Source organism: Mycteria americana, chromosome 2 (assembly GCF_035582795.1).
Source record: "Mycteria americana isolate JAX WOST 10 ecotype Jacksonville Zoo and Gardens chromosome 2, USCA_MyAme_1.0, whole genome shotgun sequence".
Lineage (NCBI taxonomy): Eukaryota > Metazoa > Chordata > Aves > Ciconiiformes > Ciconiidae > Mycteria > Mycteria americana.
The window spans coordinates 142,906,167-142,918,733 of NC_134366.1; the positions used below are offsets into that span (position 1 = coordinate 142,906,167).

The 12,567-nt window shown below is 48.1% G+C and overlaps 1 protein-coding gene across 1 annotated transcript in view; it reads left to right on the forward strand.

Annotated features, from left to right (window-relative positions):
- The first annotated feature begins 5,795 nt into the window (after positions 1–5,795).
- The window catches only part of STMN2 (stathmin 2), a 43,481-nt gene continuing 36,709 nt past the window's right edge, over positions 5,796–12,567 (forward strand). Inside the window, exon 1 of the mRNA XM_075495734.1 lies at positions 5,796–5,844. Within this exon, the coding sequence (XP_075351849.1) occupies positions 5,826–5,844 (19 nt within the window). The 5' untranslated portion in view covers positions 5,796–5,825. The remainder of the gene's footprint in view (positions 5,845–12,567) is intronic.

Here is a 12,567-nt window from a genome sequence, read left to right on the forward strand (position 1 = left end):
GGGAAAACAAATGCAGCGGAATATGGAAGTGGAAACAAGAAGGCAGGGGAGAGTCAAAGGACTGCAAATGTAGAAAATAGGGATTCATAGGGGGACATCAAGCTGCGCATCTCTAACAGCGCTGCTGTGAGCGCTCTGAACGTACGCAAGGATGCGGGGAGGCTGCCCAGTGGTGGCCTACCCGGAGATGGGTCAGGATGAGAAAACTGAAATAGGTCCACAGGCACTGGGATTCCCCTTCCAGTTGCTTCCTCTAAGAGCTGCTGATGACAGGTTCACCCAAGGCAAGAATGTCACTGACAAGAAAATCCTCTTATCTGGTGGGGCCTTGGAAGGAGAGGATATACAATTTACAGGCTACTGGATAGATGGCCTCTTGGTCTCATGGTTCTCAACAGTTCTCATGGTCTCGTGAGTTCTCATGATCTCATGAACATGCTGTCCTCATTCAGAATCACACAATTAGTTTCCGCCTCAATTTCCCCCTTCCTCCTCCACCAGGCCTATGGTGTTTTATGTATTTGCAGCACAGGACAGAGTCTAGATGCAACCAGGTCATACAGCCTTGCACAGCTCTAGCTCACGTCTCATGGACAAGGGTGTTGAGGGAGATCTCATTATGTACAATCCCCGTGTTAGCATTAAGCCATTGCTTACAGATCTCTAGGAAAAAAAAATCCACAAATACCGTAATACCATTATTCAGCTTCCCCACAGTGACCCTGAATGCTGCTGAAAGGAACACCATGTGCAGCCGTGCAAGTATAAAAGTCTGCATGAAACCAGGCAAGCACTAAAGCTGCACTATTCCAACGTGTATATGGAACGAGCAGCAACTGAACTCACTAATGGTGACATTGTTCGCAGCTGGCTTATCAAGCCACTATCAAGCTTTAACAAGATGATTTTTAGATAGGCTATGCCCAGCAAAAAGGCACAATTTCAGAAGCAGACAAATGCTAATAGAAACACAACAGCACATTACTGCTTTGTAACTCAAATGTTACACAGGAAAACGAAAGGGTAAGAAAGATGTAATTCAAGAAGAAAATGGTGACCATGCTTCAGATATAAGACACAGTTATGCGTATGTATCAGTGCTCACTCTTTCTCCCTGTGCTTTCAGTACACAGCTAATCTTTTCATCTGCTTGGTATATTTATAGCATTCTGCAGGAAATTTCAGAAAGTTACAAAAAAAGCCAAAACATTGCAAAAATTACAAAATCACACATGCATATGTTTGTAGTCTTCTCTCTCTCAGTTTCACATTAAAATGTGCAGGGTTTAGTTGCTTACTGAAACACAAGCTATGCTAACATCTTCTAATCTATACTTAACCTGCTGTGAAGAATAAGGCTAGACAAAAGATTTTTTCACCCTTGGTAGGAAAATATTCTGGCTAAAATTCCTGCAAGAAAATCTTTATTGTACCCATGCTTTCAAGGACACAGAGGACTGTGTCAAGGTTCTGTTTTATGAGAACAGAATGAAAATAAAATATCAAATAGTGCTCGCCAAGGGAGTACCATCCATCTTGTTATGCATGTAGGAAGAATCTGGTGGAAAAAATAGCATGTGAGTATATAATTAAAAACTGTATCATGATATATATGCATAAGAAGGGTAATTAAGGTTGCACAGGCACCATTCTTCTCTAACTTTTGAGGACTTCATCGTACAATCTGAATAATGTTTTTTACCATAGGTTTGGGTGAGGGGTTGGAAGCAATAGGGATGAAAACAAGCTAATCATGAACTAACTACTAATTAATTCTCTAAAATGCATAGACACAAAGAGAAATTGCTCCTGGAGGCCTAAAGAAGAAGTAGGAGTGATCACAGAAAAAAAATCAGCTGCTCTAAATAAGGTCCATTACATTTCCTAGTAACAAAGGCTAAGTCTAAACAAGTCACCCAAAAGTCAACAAGAAAAAGCTGAATTTCTCAAGTTATTTAAAAGAGCTAAGCAAGGCTGCACAGTCTCCCCAGCCTATGCAGCAGAGACACAGAGCACAGGCAGAGGGTAAGAGATTCATGACCTACTCCCATCTCTGCCATTTGTATTATCTCAATGCCAATGTAGTTCATTTACCCAGCAACAATAGTCTTCAAAGTGCTGCATAAACATTTATCCTTCCAGTACCACCTCCCCTTCTCCCTTGTCTGCACGGGCGTAAAAATTAAGATCCTTTCTAACAAATGGAGAAAAGAACAAATGGGAAAAAAGAACAAAAGCTTTCCAATGATCTGGCCAAGGCCACAAGAGAAGTGTCCAACAAAAGTGGGATGAAAGCCCCAGTTATATCCCACTGCTATTTAGAAGCGGTTAAGGAGTGCTTTGCTCAGCAGCACATCCTTATAGCCTGTACATCCACAGGCCTGGAGGTAGGCCAGGCTGCAAATGCATTTTGATGTCAGTCAAGGGAAGGCCCAGCTTGTGAAAGAAAACAACTCCTAGCCTTGCTAGGACATGCTGGAGCTTAATTCGTGCTCCTCTAAAATTTATGTGAAACACAACATCAAAAGGTGGCAGTGGATCAGAAATGATATATGGAGTGTCTAATAACTGCTCCCGCATATGCCAAGGGTTTGACATGACAGTGATTGCCATGCAATTTCTTGCACCGCTTCCTCGGCAACCCCCGCCCCAGGAGCCTGGTACCCCCTTCCAGGGGGAGAGCAGAGCTCCCCTCCCGCCCCCGCCCGACACCCCGCCGGCTCCCTCGGAAGCGGCTGCGGAGGGTCCCGGCCCCGGCCCGGGGCAGGGGGGGCCGGCAGAGGAGCGGCTCCCGCGCCGCCGGTGGCAGGGGCGGCGCCGGGGAAGGAGCGGGGGAACGATGCTGTCCCTGCGGCGGCGGCTACGGGAGAGCCCAAAGCGAGCGAGCTCCTGCCTGGCGGGGCTGTGGGAACCCACCGCCGACGGGAACCCTCCCGCCCTGCCTGCCGCCCTTCGCTGCCGATTAAGCTCGGAGCAGAGAAAAAACAGAATTCAGTAAAAAAGACAGATGCCAGGGCGGGTTTGCTGCCTGCTGGGCGTGCCGGGTGCCGCGGCGGGGGATGGGCAGCCGAGCCGCGCCAAGATGCATTATGGCAGAGCAGCCCCGCTGTCCCCCCGCCCCCGGGCAGCTGAGCCCCGCAGAGCCAAGCCGAACCCCGCCGCCCCCCCCGGTGCCGCCCCGTGCCGGGAACGCAGCAGGGCGGCGGGGAGCGGCCGGGCCGGGCGGAGCCGGCACCGCAGCCCCTCACCCGCCCCGCGCTGCGGCTGCCGCGCTGGCGCAGGGCCCGGGGGGGGGCAGCCGCCCCGCGCTGCGCTGCGCTGCCGCGCCCAAGCTCTCCGATCCCCGCCCTGCCGGGCCCCGCCCTGCCCTGCCTGCCCCTCCTCGTTCCGTCCCTGCCTCCCCCCGCCCGTCTCCCTCCCCCTCCCTCCTTGCCTGCCGCCCTGCCTGTCTCCTGCCCCCCGCCCGTCTCCCTGCCTGCCCCCTCCCTGCCCGTCCGCCCCCGCCCCGCCTGCCCGCCCCGGCCGGCACGCCGCTGCCCCGGGGAGCGCCGCCGCCTCCAGCACCACGGAGAGCGCCCGGGCACCCTCCGCCCGCCCCGCCCCGCCCCGCGCTGCGCCGAGCTGAGCCGAAACGGGCCGGGCCGGGCCGGCCTCGCCGCCTGCTGCCCCGCGGGGCCAGGCCCCCACCACGGCATGCACCCGCCTGAGCCCGGGGTAGGGCCAGCCCTGCCGGGGTACTGGGGGCCGGGGGGGTGTCTCTCGGTTAGGGCGAGGCTCCCCAGCCCTCTGAGGCGTCCCCCTCCCTCCGCCCTTATATGCGCAGCACTCAGTCGTTTCTCACCATTTTCTTTCAGGAATAAGCTCCTCTCACGACAGACATCCCGGCACATCTAGATCTCTCTCTCCTGCTCACCCTGCCCCCACAGGCAGCCACACAGCTGGAGGCCAGAAGTGTGTCACCCCAAAAGGCCGCAGGGCCCCCGGGGCCGCCTTCCTGCTCTCCGTGAGGGCAGGGCCTTCCAGGAAGGCAGATCACCCCCTGCATCCCTGCAAAGCTGCCTCGTCCCCCTCCCGCCAAGAAGCCAAAGCTGCCTCAGCAGGGAGCCATCACAGCATCTGCCGTGCTGCAGCTCCCACGCCGGTGAATCACACGCGTCTCTCTGTGCGCGCTGTACAGTTTGGGGATGTTTCTCTCCCCAGACTCACTTCCAGACTTTACTGTTCTCATTTAAAGAAAAAAACCCTAGTTCCTGCAATGCAGAAATCATCTATAGTGACTCAAAAGAGAAAGCTGCCCTCAGACTCATGCTCTGCACCCCGCTTTGCTCAAAGATGCTCTTTACTGACCTCAAGGAAGCTTGAAAAGCATAATCCTGCATTACCTGTTCTAGGGAAGCACACACAGAGGAAGAGCATCGCAGTCAGTGCTGGCACACTGCGTGGACTGTGCAGCTGCAAATGGCACTGCTGAAGGAAGGAGAACGGTGCCAAGGCCCTGCCTGCGCTGGGACAACACACCTCCGCCCCGGACACCTCTGCCTGCGCTCCTACTTTTCTCAGCCACCCATACACACCATGAAACAACGCCACAAGTAGTGTCCTCCAAATTCCAAGCTGAAAATTTGCCCTGTGCCCTGTCTGTCTGCAAGCAGTGTCAGAGTCTGTTATCACTGCAAGGTTTTGACAACAAGGCTGGTTTTCCCCTGGGAGAGGCAAATGAGCTCCAGTTGGACAGTGTAAGGATGAGAAGGTAAAGATGGAGTGACCACCATCTTGGATACTGTCTCCCCTAGGCCATCAGCTGCTTCCAGCCTGAGGAGGTGTACAAACAGGTCCCATCACTGCTATGTTTCTAGCAAGAATTTCAATTAACCACCCACATTTGTTTAGCGGCTGTCAGTCATATCACTGGCTTTCCTCTTGCTGGAGATAGAGAATCCTTAAAATGAATGTAGAGAATCCTTAGAGTGTGCCCATCCCCTTGCATGTAATAATCATATCGGGTCCCATTCTGCACATTTTAGCAAGCGAATCAAGCTCGCAGCTTCCCAGTGCCTCTTGTACAGTACATCAGGGAAGTGGTTATTGACAGTTCTTTTCACATTTATCCGGGTTTTAGCTTTCCAGAGCCCTTCGAGAGTGGGAGCAGGTCCAGCTGCTGTTCCCCAAGTTTTAGCAGAGTTCGAGTTGTCCAGAGTTAGGTCTGGGAATACTAAAATAAATACTGAAATGCAGAAACATTCAGTATAAAACAATTGGATATGGTATTTGTATACATTTGTAGGAAATGGGATGCAGAGGTAAAAGTAATCTAAGCAGCTGTTTTACTGAAATGGTTTAGAAAATCCCTTGCATTGGTCCCTTCTTTTTGTCATACCTTTGGAATAAAATGTGTTAAAATGAATTTGTGCATGTTTTACAGGTAGCAACAGCAGAGCCTTCAACACCAATAGGCTTTTTTCATGTAAGACAGAAAACATTTGACATGGAATGTACTATTAAAGCCAGACCGAGGGGGGAGAGGCATTCAAGGACTGATTTCCATTTCAAACTGCATTCTGGCACTTTGTACTCCAGCACCATTGGTGGATCAATATTTAATGCCCGGAGATTCTGGCTCTGCAGGAGTCATGTCAGGGGACCTCTAGAGCCAATCTGCTTGGGTAGAGGAGTGATAATTATTCATGGGCTCCTGCCTCTTGCTCCTTCTCTTGCACAGCCCCACTCTGCTGACTCAGTGCCTTATTCAGTCTTCTCTCTCTCTCTCCACTGCTGTAGCTGGACCCCTTTGCCTTCAGCACCTCTGAGAGCCTGCACATCCCACCATGGCTAAAACAGCAATGGGTAAGAAACCGCATCTCTTTTTCTTCAGCCAGTACAACGGCCACGATTTCCTAGGGCCGCTACCTACACTGGGTGCTCTTCCCAGTGTCCCTAAAGCTTAGAAAAAAATCAGGACAACGCTAAACATATTTTTAAATTCTTTGATAGGAAAAAAAGGGAGGGGGGGTGGGATCCCAGGGCTCTTTTAACGTCCTAACCTGAGATCAGATTTGTTATTTACCGATGGGTGAGGTCGGCATATGAGCACAGCCTGATTTTGAAACGGCTTTCATTATTTTAAAGATGACTATGTATATTATGGCATTTAAAAAAAAAAAGAGAGAAAAAATAAAACGAACCGGGAAGTTATCCCCGCTATAAATATGCCTCCCACCGCCCCCGCAGCCCCCCTCGGCCGGGGCCAGCGCTCCCCTCTGCTTCTGAAACGAACCGCGAACCGCGTGGGGAGCAGAGCAGAAGGGGAGGGGGGCGAGGCACCGCCGAGCGAAACCCAGCGCCGCGCCGGCGGGGGCGGGGGGCTGCGGGCGGCGGCCCGGGGGGGGGCCGGGCCGGGCCGGGCCGGGCCGGCGGCGGGGGCGCGGGGGGCCGTGCTGCGGGCGGGGGCGCGCAGCGGGGCGGGCACCTGCCGCGGCGCGCACTGCGGGCCGGCCGCGCCCAGCCCGGCGCAGGGGCTGCGGGGGGGCGAGGAGAAGGAGCCGCCGCCCGCCTGCCGCCCCGGCGCTGCCCGCACCTGCAGTCTGCCGGGGGGGCCGGGGGGGCTGAAGTAGGTCACTGCATCACGGGTAGCTGGAATTTGCTAGCAGTTCCCACCCCGTTTTTCTCTCCCGGGGGCAGCTGCCAGGGCCGTTGTTAGCTCGCGTTTTCCAGCTGCAAGCAAAGCATCCTCCCCCCCTCCCCCCCCCTCCCCGCCCCGGCCAGGAGCCGCACCCTGCGCCCTGCCGCCGCGGCGCGCCGCCCCCAACGCCCCCGGCCCCGGGGAGCGGCCGGGCGGGGCGGGGCCGCGGGAGCTGCAGCCCCGGCCCCGGGCACCTCCGGGTCTCGGGGAGCCCTCCGCCCTCGGGTCCCTTCTGGGCACGGGGCGTCTGTCCCGGCGCCAGCGGCGGGAGCGAAAGGCAGCAGCCCGGCTGCGTCCCCTTTGTTCGAGGGAGGCTGCTGGAGTGGGTGGGGGAGCGGAGAATCGCAGCGGAGGGTGTGGGAGCGAGAGAAGGGGAACAACCGCGGTGCCAGGCTGCTGAAAGCATCCGAGCCCTATTACTCCTTGAATTTTCTTTTTTTTTTTTGCGGGGGGGAGATGAGGCAGGACCTGCGTTTGACGCATTCAAGTTTTCACAATCATTCACCTTTAAAGACATGCACACACAAATCCCTCAGAATAAGGATGGAGAGCTCCAACGCAATTACTATCTTATTATCCTTCCCCAAGAAGCAAATCCCGTTCAGATTCCCATTCTGTGCAGACACTGTCACCACTCTTAATCATGTTGCACAAAGTTACACCGAATCCTCCTGGCACTGGCTGTAACCGACACATTATAGATTTATTTATTTGAATGCTGATGTTCCGCTCCCGAGGAATAATTGGTGTGGATTGAAAGCATTTTAAGCTGGCTGTGGCACCCCTGGGAACAAGGCATGAGACAGCTGTAGATGCAAATAGAGGAGGGAGACAAGGGCTGTGGGAGTCTGGCCAGCCCTGCAGTGCCGAGCACGCCGTCCCCTCCCCACTGCAGCAATCTGGTAATCAGTATTGGTAATTTGTAGTCAGTCGGAGACTTATCACTGCAGAAGGCCCTGTTAGGAATTCTGTCACTAGGGAAGAAAGGGCTCTTCAGCCTTTGATTAATGATCTCGCAGCACACAAATAGAAAGGTTTCTGCAGCAAGAGAGATGCCTGGAATCATTAGGCTTGCCCAGAGACGGATTGGCTGTGCCACACCAGTTTGCCTATTAATACCTGGTTAACAAGCTACATGCACAAGCAATAAAAAGCAATGTAACTACCTAGGTTTCTAAAAATACTAGTTACAACAACATTCAATTAAAAAATGAAAGAAATGTTATTAGAAGCATCTTCCCTCTTTAAACTCACAAAGGTTAAGGATTCTCTTCATTTCTTTGAACCTTATTCTTCCTTGCTGTAGTTATTTGTAGAGAAAATTTGGATCTAGACAGCATATCAGAATAAGCCACTTTATTTCAAGAGTTTCTTCGAGGCAACAAATTTTATTTTCATGTGGAAAAATAGATGCATTCTCAGTCATACACATTTCCAGTTAATGCTAAATAAGCTATGTTTGTTTTGTACTCAAGCTTTACCCAATAGACCACTGAGAGAACTATAGAGTGCCTGATTTTTTTTCCCCTGTTGAGCACCGTATTTCGCAAAGTGGCAATAAAGGCTAGATCCTGCTGCCACAGGAGCCAACAGAACATTTCTAATCAGCTTAAGCTGGCCCACTATTATGTTTCTGGCCCTGGTCCAGCAAGGCACTTAAGCAGGTGTCTGAGTTTGAGCATGTGAATAGGCCCACTGGCTTTGGACAGAACTCTTCACACAACTCAGGTTAGGCAGATGCTAAATACCTTGATAAGCCAGTGTTTATATTCTGCCACAGAAAGCAAAATTAAGCCTCATTTTCTCTTAGGCTCTGTTAAATAAAAGGTTTTCAAGGAAAGCTCCTTTGGCTTACATGGGAATTTCAAGAGCTGCAAGAACTTCTGGAGCTCGGTACCCCCTGAATGCCCATGAAGTTCTTTCTGTTTAGTTTATGTAGTATATGAATGATGCACACCAGGCACACACGCATACACCTACTTATTTATTTATTTATAAGTGTGTCTTATTTTAGAATTTCATATAACATGACTGTACAGAAATTCTGGGGGCTTTTCAATTGCATCCTCCCCTTGACGCCATCTTCCAAATGACATCTGAATTGGATGGATGGACTCCATCATACCTTATGCTCCCGACCGTACAGGATGTGCATTATATAAATCAGCAGCTTTTGCAGACCTGATAGGCCGTGTACCTGGTTGGGCCTGATAGGCCATGTACCTGCACCTTTCTTAGGGTATGTAGATGGCAGTGTGAGGGTGAAGCAGCCAGTGATGCCACTGGAACTAAAAAAGGTGTCTGAAACCATTATTTCATTGTTTCCTTGCGGTGTTTCATGTAAAGAATATTTATTGTGAAAACATCTTCAGACAATTATCATACAGAAAGTCTCAGTCCCGATTATGGTTCTTGTTTATTTTATAGGGATTTGTCTAACAGAAATATATGAGATATGTGTGAATAATGTGTTAAAGAAGTGTTTTGATTCAGACTCCTTCTGAGATAGTCAGGAACTCCATGGGGTGACAAATGGGTGGGATTATGAGGATACGGGAATTCAGGCAGCCCCACGCTGCCTCCTTTGCATATCTCAGTAAGACTGATTAAACTGTTGTAAAAGTGCTTCGGAGTTGTTCTTCTATTTTATCATTTGCATTTTAGTTACAAGCTCAGACCTCGATACTTAGCTTGATGGATGCAATGTCACTGCTAAGTTTGTCTGTTAACTGAGTACTACGTTATTGTTTTATCCAGTGTGTAAACAGACATACAAAGTCATAAATGTGTATGGTTGGTGAGTTTAAGTGGTTCAATTATTTTAATAACTAGGCTTTTTCACTGCAAAAGGGTAAGCATTCTGCCTCTGATCTGCCAGTACACTTAAACAATTGCTTGATCTTCAACAATTGCACGAGTAGTCATCTGGACATCAATGGCAGCGACAAGCTTCAAGTTAAACAACATATGGCTAATTGCCAGGCTGAATTTGGACTGAACATGCTCCTTTCCGTGTTCTGCAGTTTTTAGCAGAAGGTTTTAACCTTCCCTTTTTATAAATAAATATGGTTCTTCCCCTTTTATAAATAAATGAACACAAGTCAGCACTGAATTATTTTCAACTGTCAGAAAATTACATTTCTGAATAGCCAAATAGGAAATCACTTTAAGATGAGAATGAATGTAGACAAGATTCAGAAAAGAGTTTATTGTCTCATAATGTTAGCAGAAATGTGATTTGACTAAGACACCATTATTCCAAATTTTGTCAAGATCTAGCAGAAGAAACATTTCAATTAGTTTATTTTCTGAGAATTTTGATTACTAAGCTAATATAAAGCTGCTGGCAAGTACAATTCACTAGCGAACTGAAGGTTAACACCTATTCACATTCTTTTCCTGTTTTTAAAGCGTAGATTACTCTTCCTGCTATTGGGAATTCAGGCAGTAATCATTTTAAAAACAGTCCATATGGCTAAGAATTTATATTGCGTCATAGCGGTTCTTTACTTACCCTGTGGAGTGTACAAGCAGGAGGATGGAACGTCATCTATTCCATCATCTTATGGAAGAGATCCCATAATGTGCTGAGGAAATAAAAATAAAATTCAGCAGCTTGAACACTTCCAAAATGTTCTCTCACCTCCACCTCCATCACCTCTTTGTCCAAATATAAGCTCTATTTAGACTAAAGGCTTCCCTGTTTAATAATGGATTCCTGTAATTAATTCACATTTATTTTGTCAATTTGAATTTCCTTTAACTAATTAATTAAGCCTGGAATTTTTTTTCATTTCTTTGATATTTGTACTACGGCAGTACATTTCTCTAGATCACATTTTGCACACCTATTTTTTACTATAAATATGTGTGTAATCTAACCTCATGGTTAGATTTTTCTCAGGTGAAATTTATATTCATTTCTTTAGAAAAGAATTCTCCATTTTCAAATTCATAGCATTAATTAAAAAAAACTTATTACAGAAGAGAGATCATAGAATCATAGAATAGTGTGGGTTGGAAGGGACCATTAGAGATCATCTAGTCCAACCCCACTGCAATGAGCAGGGCCATCTTCAACTAGATCAGGTTGCTCAGAGCCCCATCCAACCTCACCTTGAATGTTTCCAGGGATGGGGCATCTACCACCTCTCTGGGCAACCTGCTCCAGTGTTCCACCACCTTCAGCGTAAAAAATGTCTTCTTTATATCTAGTCTGAATGTACCCTCTTTTGGTTTAAAACCATTACCCCTTAATCTATCGTTCATATCCAGCAATATACTTAGATAGCATTTTAGCCTTCGAAGACTGTACAGAATTAACAAAATAATTATACTAAGAGCCTTCTGTGAGAAGTAGGCATTACTATGTAGTCTGAAACACAGAGATCAGAGGGTTCCCATGACAGGTAGGGCTGGGCAATACTTGACCTGTGCAGCATTTTCACATAGGTCTAATTTGACTGCCTTCTTAGTTCATAGTCAAAAGGAACAAGAGATCTTCAGCACTTCTGAAAAACATCAAGCCCTAGGTGTCTTAAATGAGGCATCCTAAAATGGCGTCACCCCAAATAATTGATGTAATTGGAAAATTTAACTCACTAAAAGCTTTGCTAAAGATTATACAGCAAGAAAGCCACCACTTGAACATAAGGGACTGAGGGTGGCTCCTAGCCCAATGACCAGTGGGCAACAGCACAGCTGGAAGTGAAGTCCTCCAACAAGCCTTCTCACAGAGTGTGCTCCCCCCAGGCTATATATATATTGAGTACATTTGCCTTTCAACTTACATTATCAGGCTTCAAAACTCTTTATTCTGGTACTCTCAGTAGTTCTGCCCAATGCTTTAAGGAGGAAAAAATGTCACATCATGAACCAGCAGTGCTTACTTACCTCTGCAGTAATACCTTCAAAACTCCAATGTTAATTTTCCATACAAGTCACCTTTATAAAGGAAAACTGTTGCTGTCATCAGGTGACTTACAGAGAACACGTTTTCTTCAGTAGTATCCATCAAATGGTTGATAGATGAACCAACTTTGCAAATGGGTCGTGCCTCATTGGAGTCAACAGAGTTCAGCCACTGGCCTCAGCACAATCAGCTGATCCTTAGCCCATGGGGACGCAGAAATTGGTAGCTGATTTGGAGGAACGGCTGCTATTCACAATTCTCCCTAGGGTACACATAATCCTTAGGGTATGAAGTCTGTGAATACAGCCTGAGATATTGTTGATTTTCATTCAGTTTAAAAATACTGTTGATCCCACTTGGGTGTGTGAGTCCCCCTGTGAACATCAGCCAGCAATTCTACCTGGGACACGTTATCTCGATCCTGAAAGGTGCTGGGCACCCATGACTACAGAGCAGGCAGTACCTATAGCTCTAGTTGCTCAGCACTTTTCAAAAGCAGAAGAAATTGCTTTGGAGACCTCAGTCTGCAGAGACCTGCATCTTCAGTCGAAAAAATGGTCTAATGCAGAAATGCTGGCCCCTGGGAGCAAAATATTCAAGACACTGTGTGTCTGAGCAATACCAGCATACAAAGCTGCTCTGTAATTATTTCATTTTCTCTTCCACTTACTATGTTTTTCTTTTTCCTGCTAATACATAATTTAACAAATGAAGCGTATTTAAGCTCTTTCTGCCAGGATGTGCCGTTAAACTGATGCACAGCGTCTACACGAAACATTAGGCTTTGCTGAAAACATTTAGCAATGTTATTTTTTGTAGGTGTAGCTGTCTAATCCAAGAAGTTCATAAATAAATTATAATTTATGCACTCATTCTAATACACAAAACTCATCACTGTGGTAGCAGTTATTGTGTGGAGAAATTGTGATCCTTCACGCACACAATCACAAAACAGGGTTGGGGTTTGGTGTGGGTT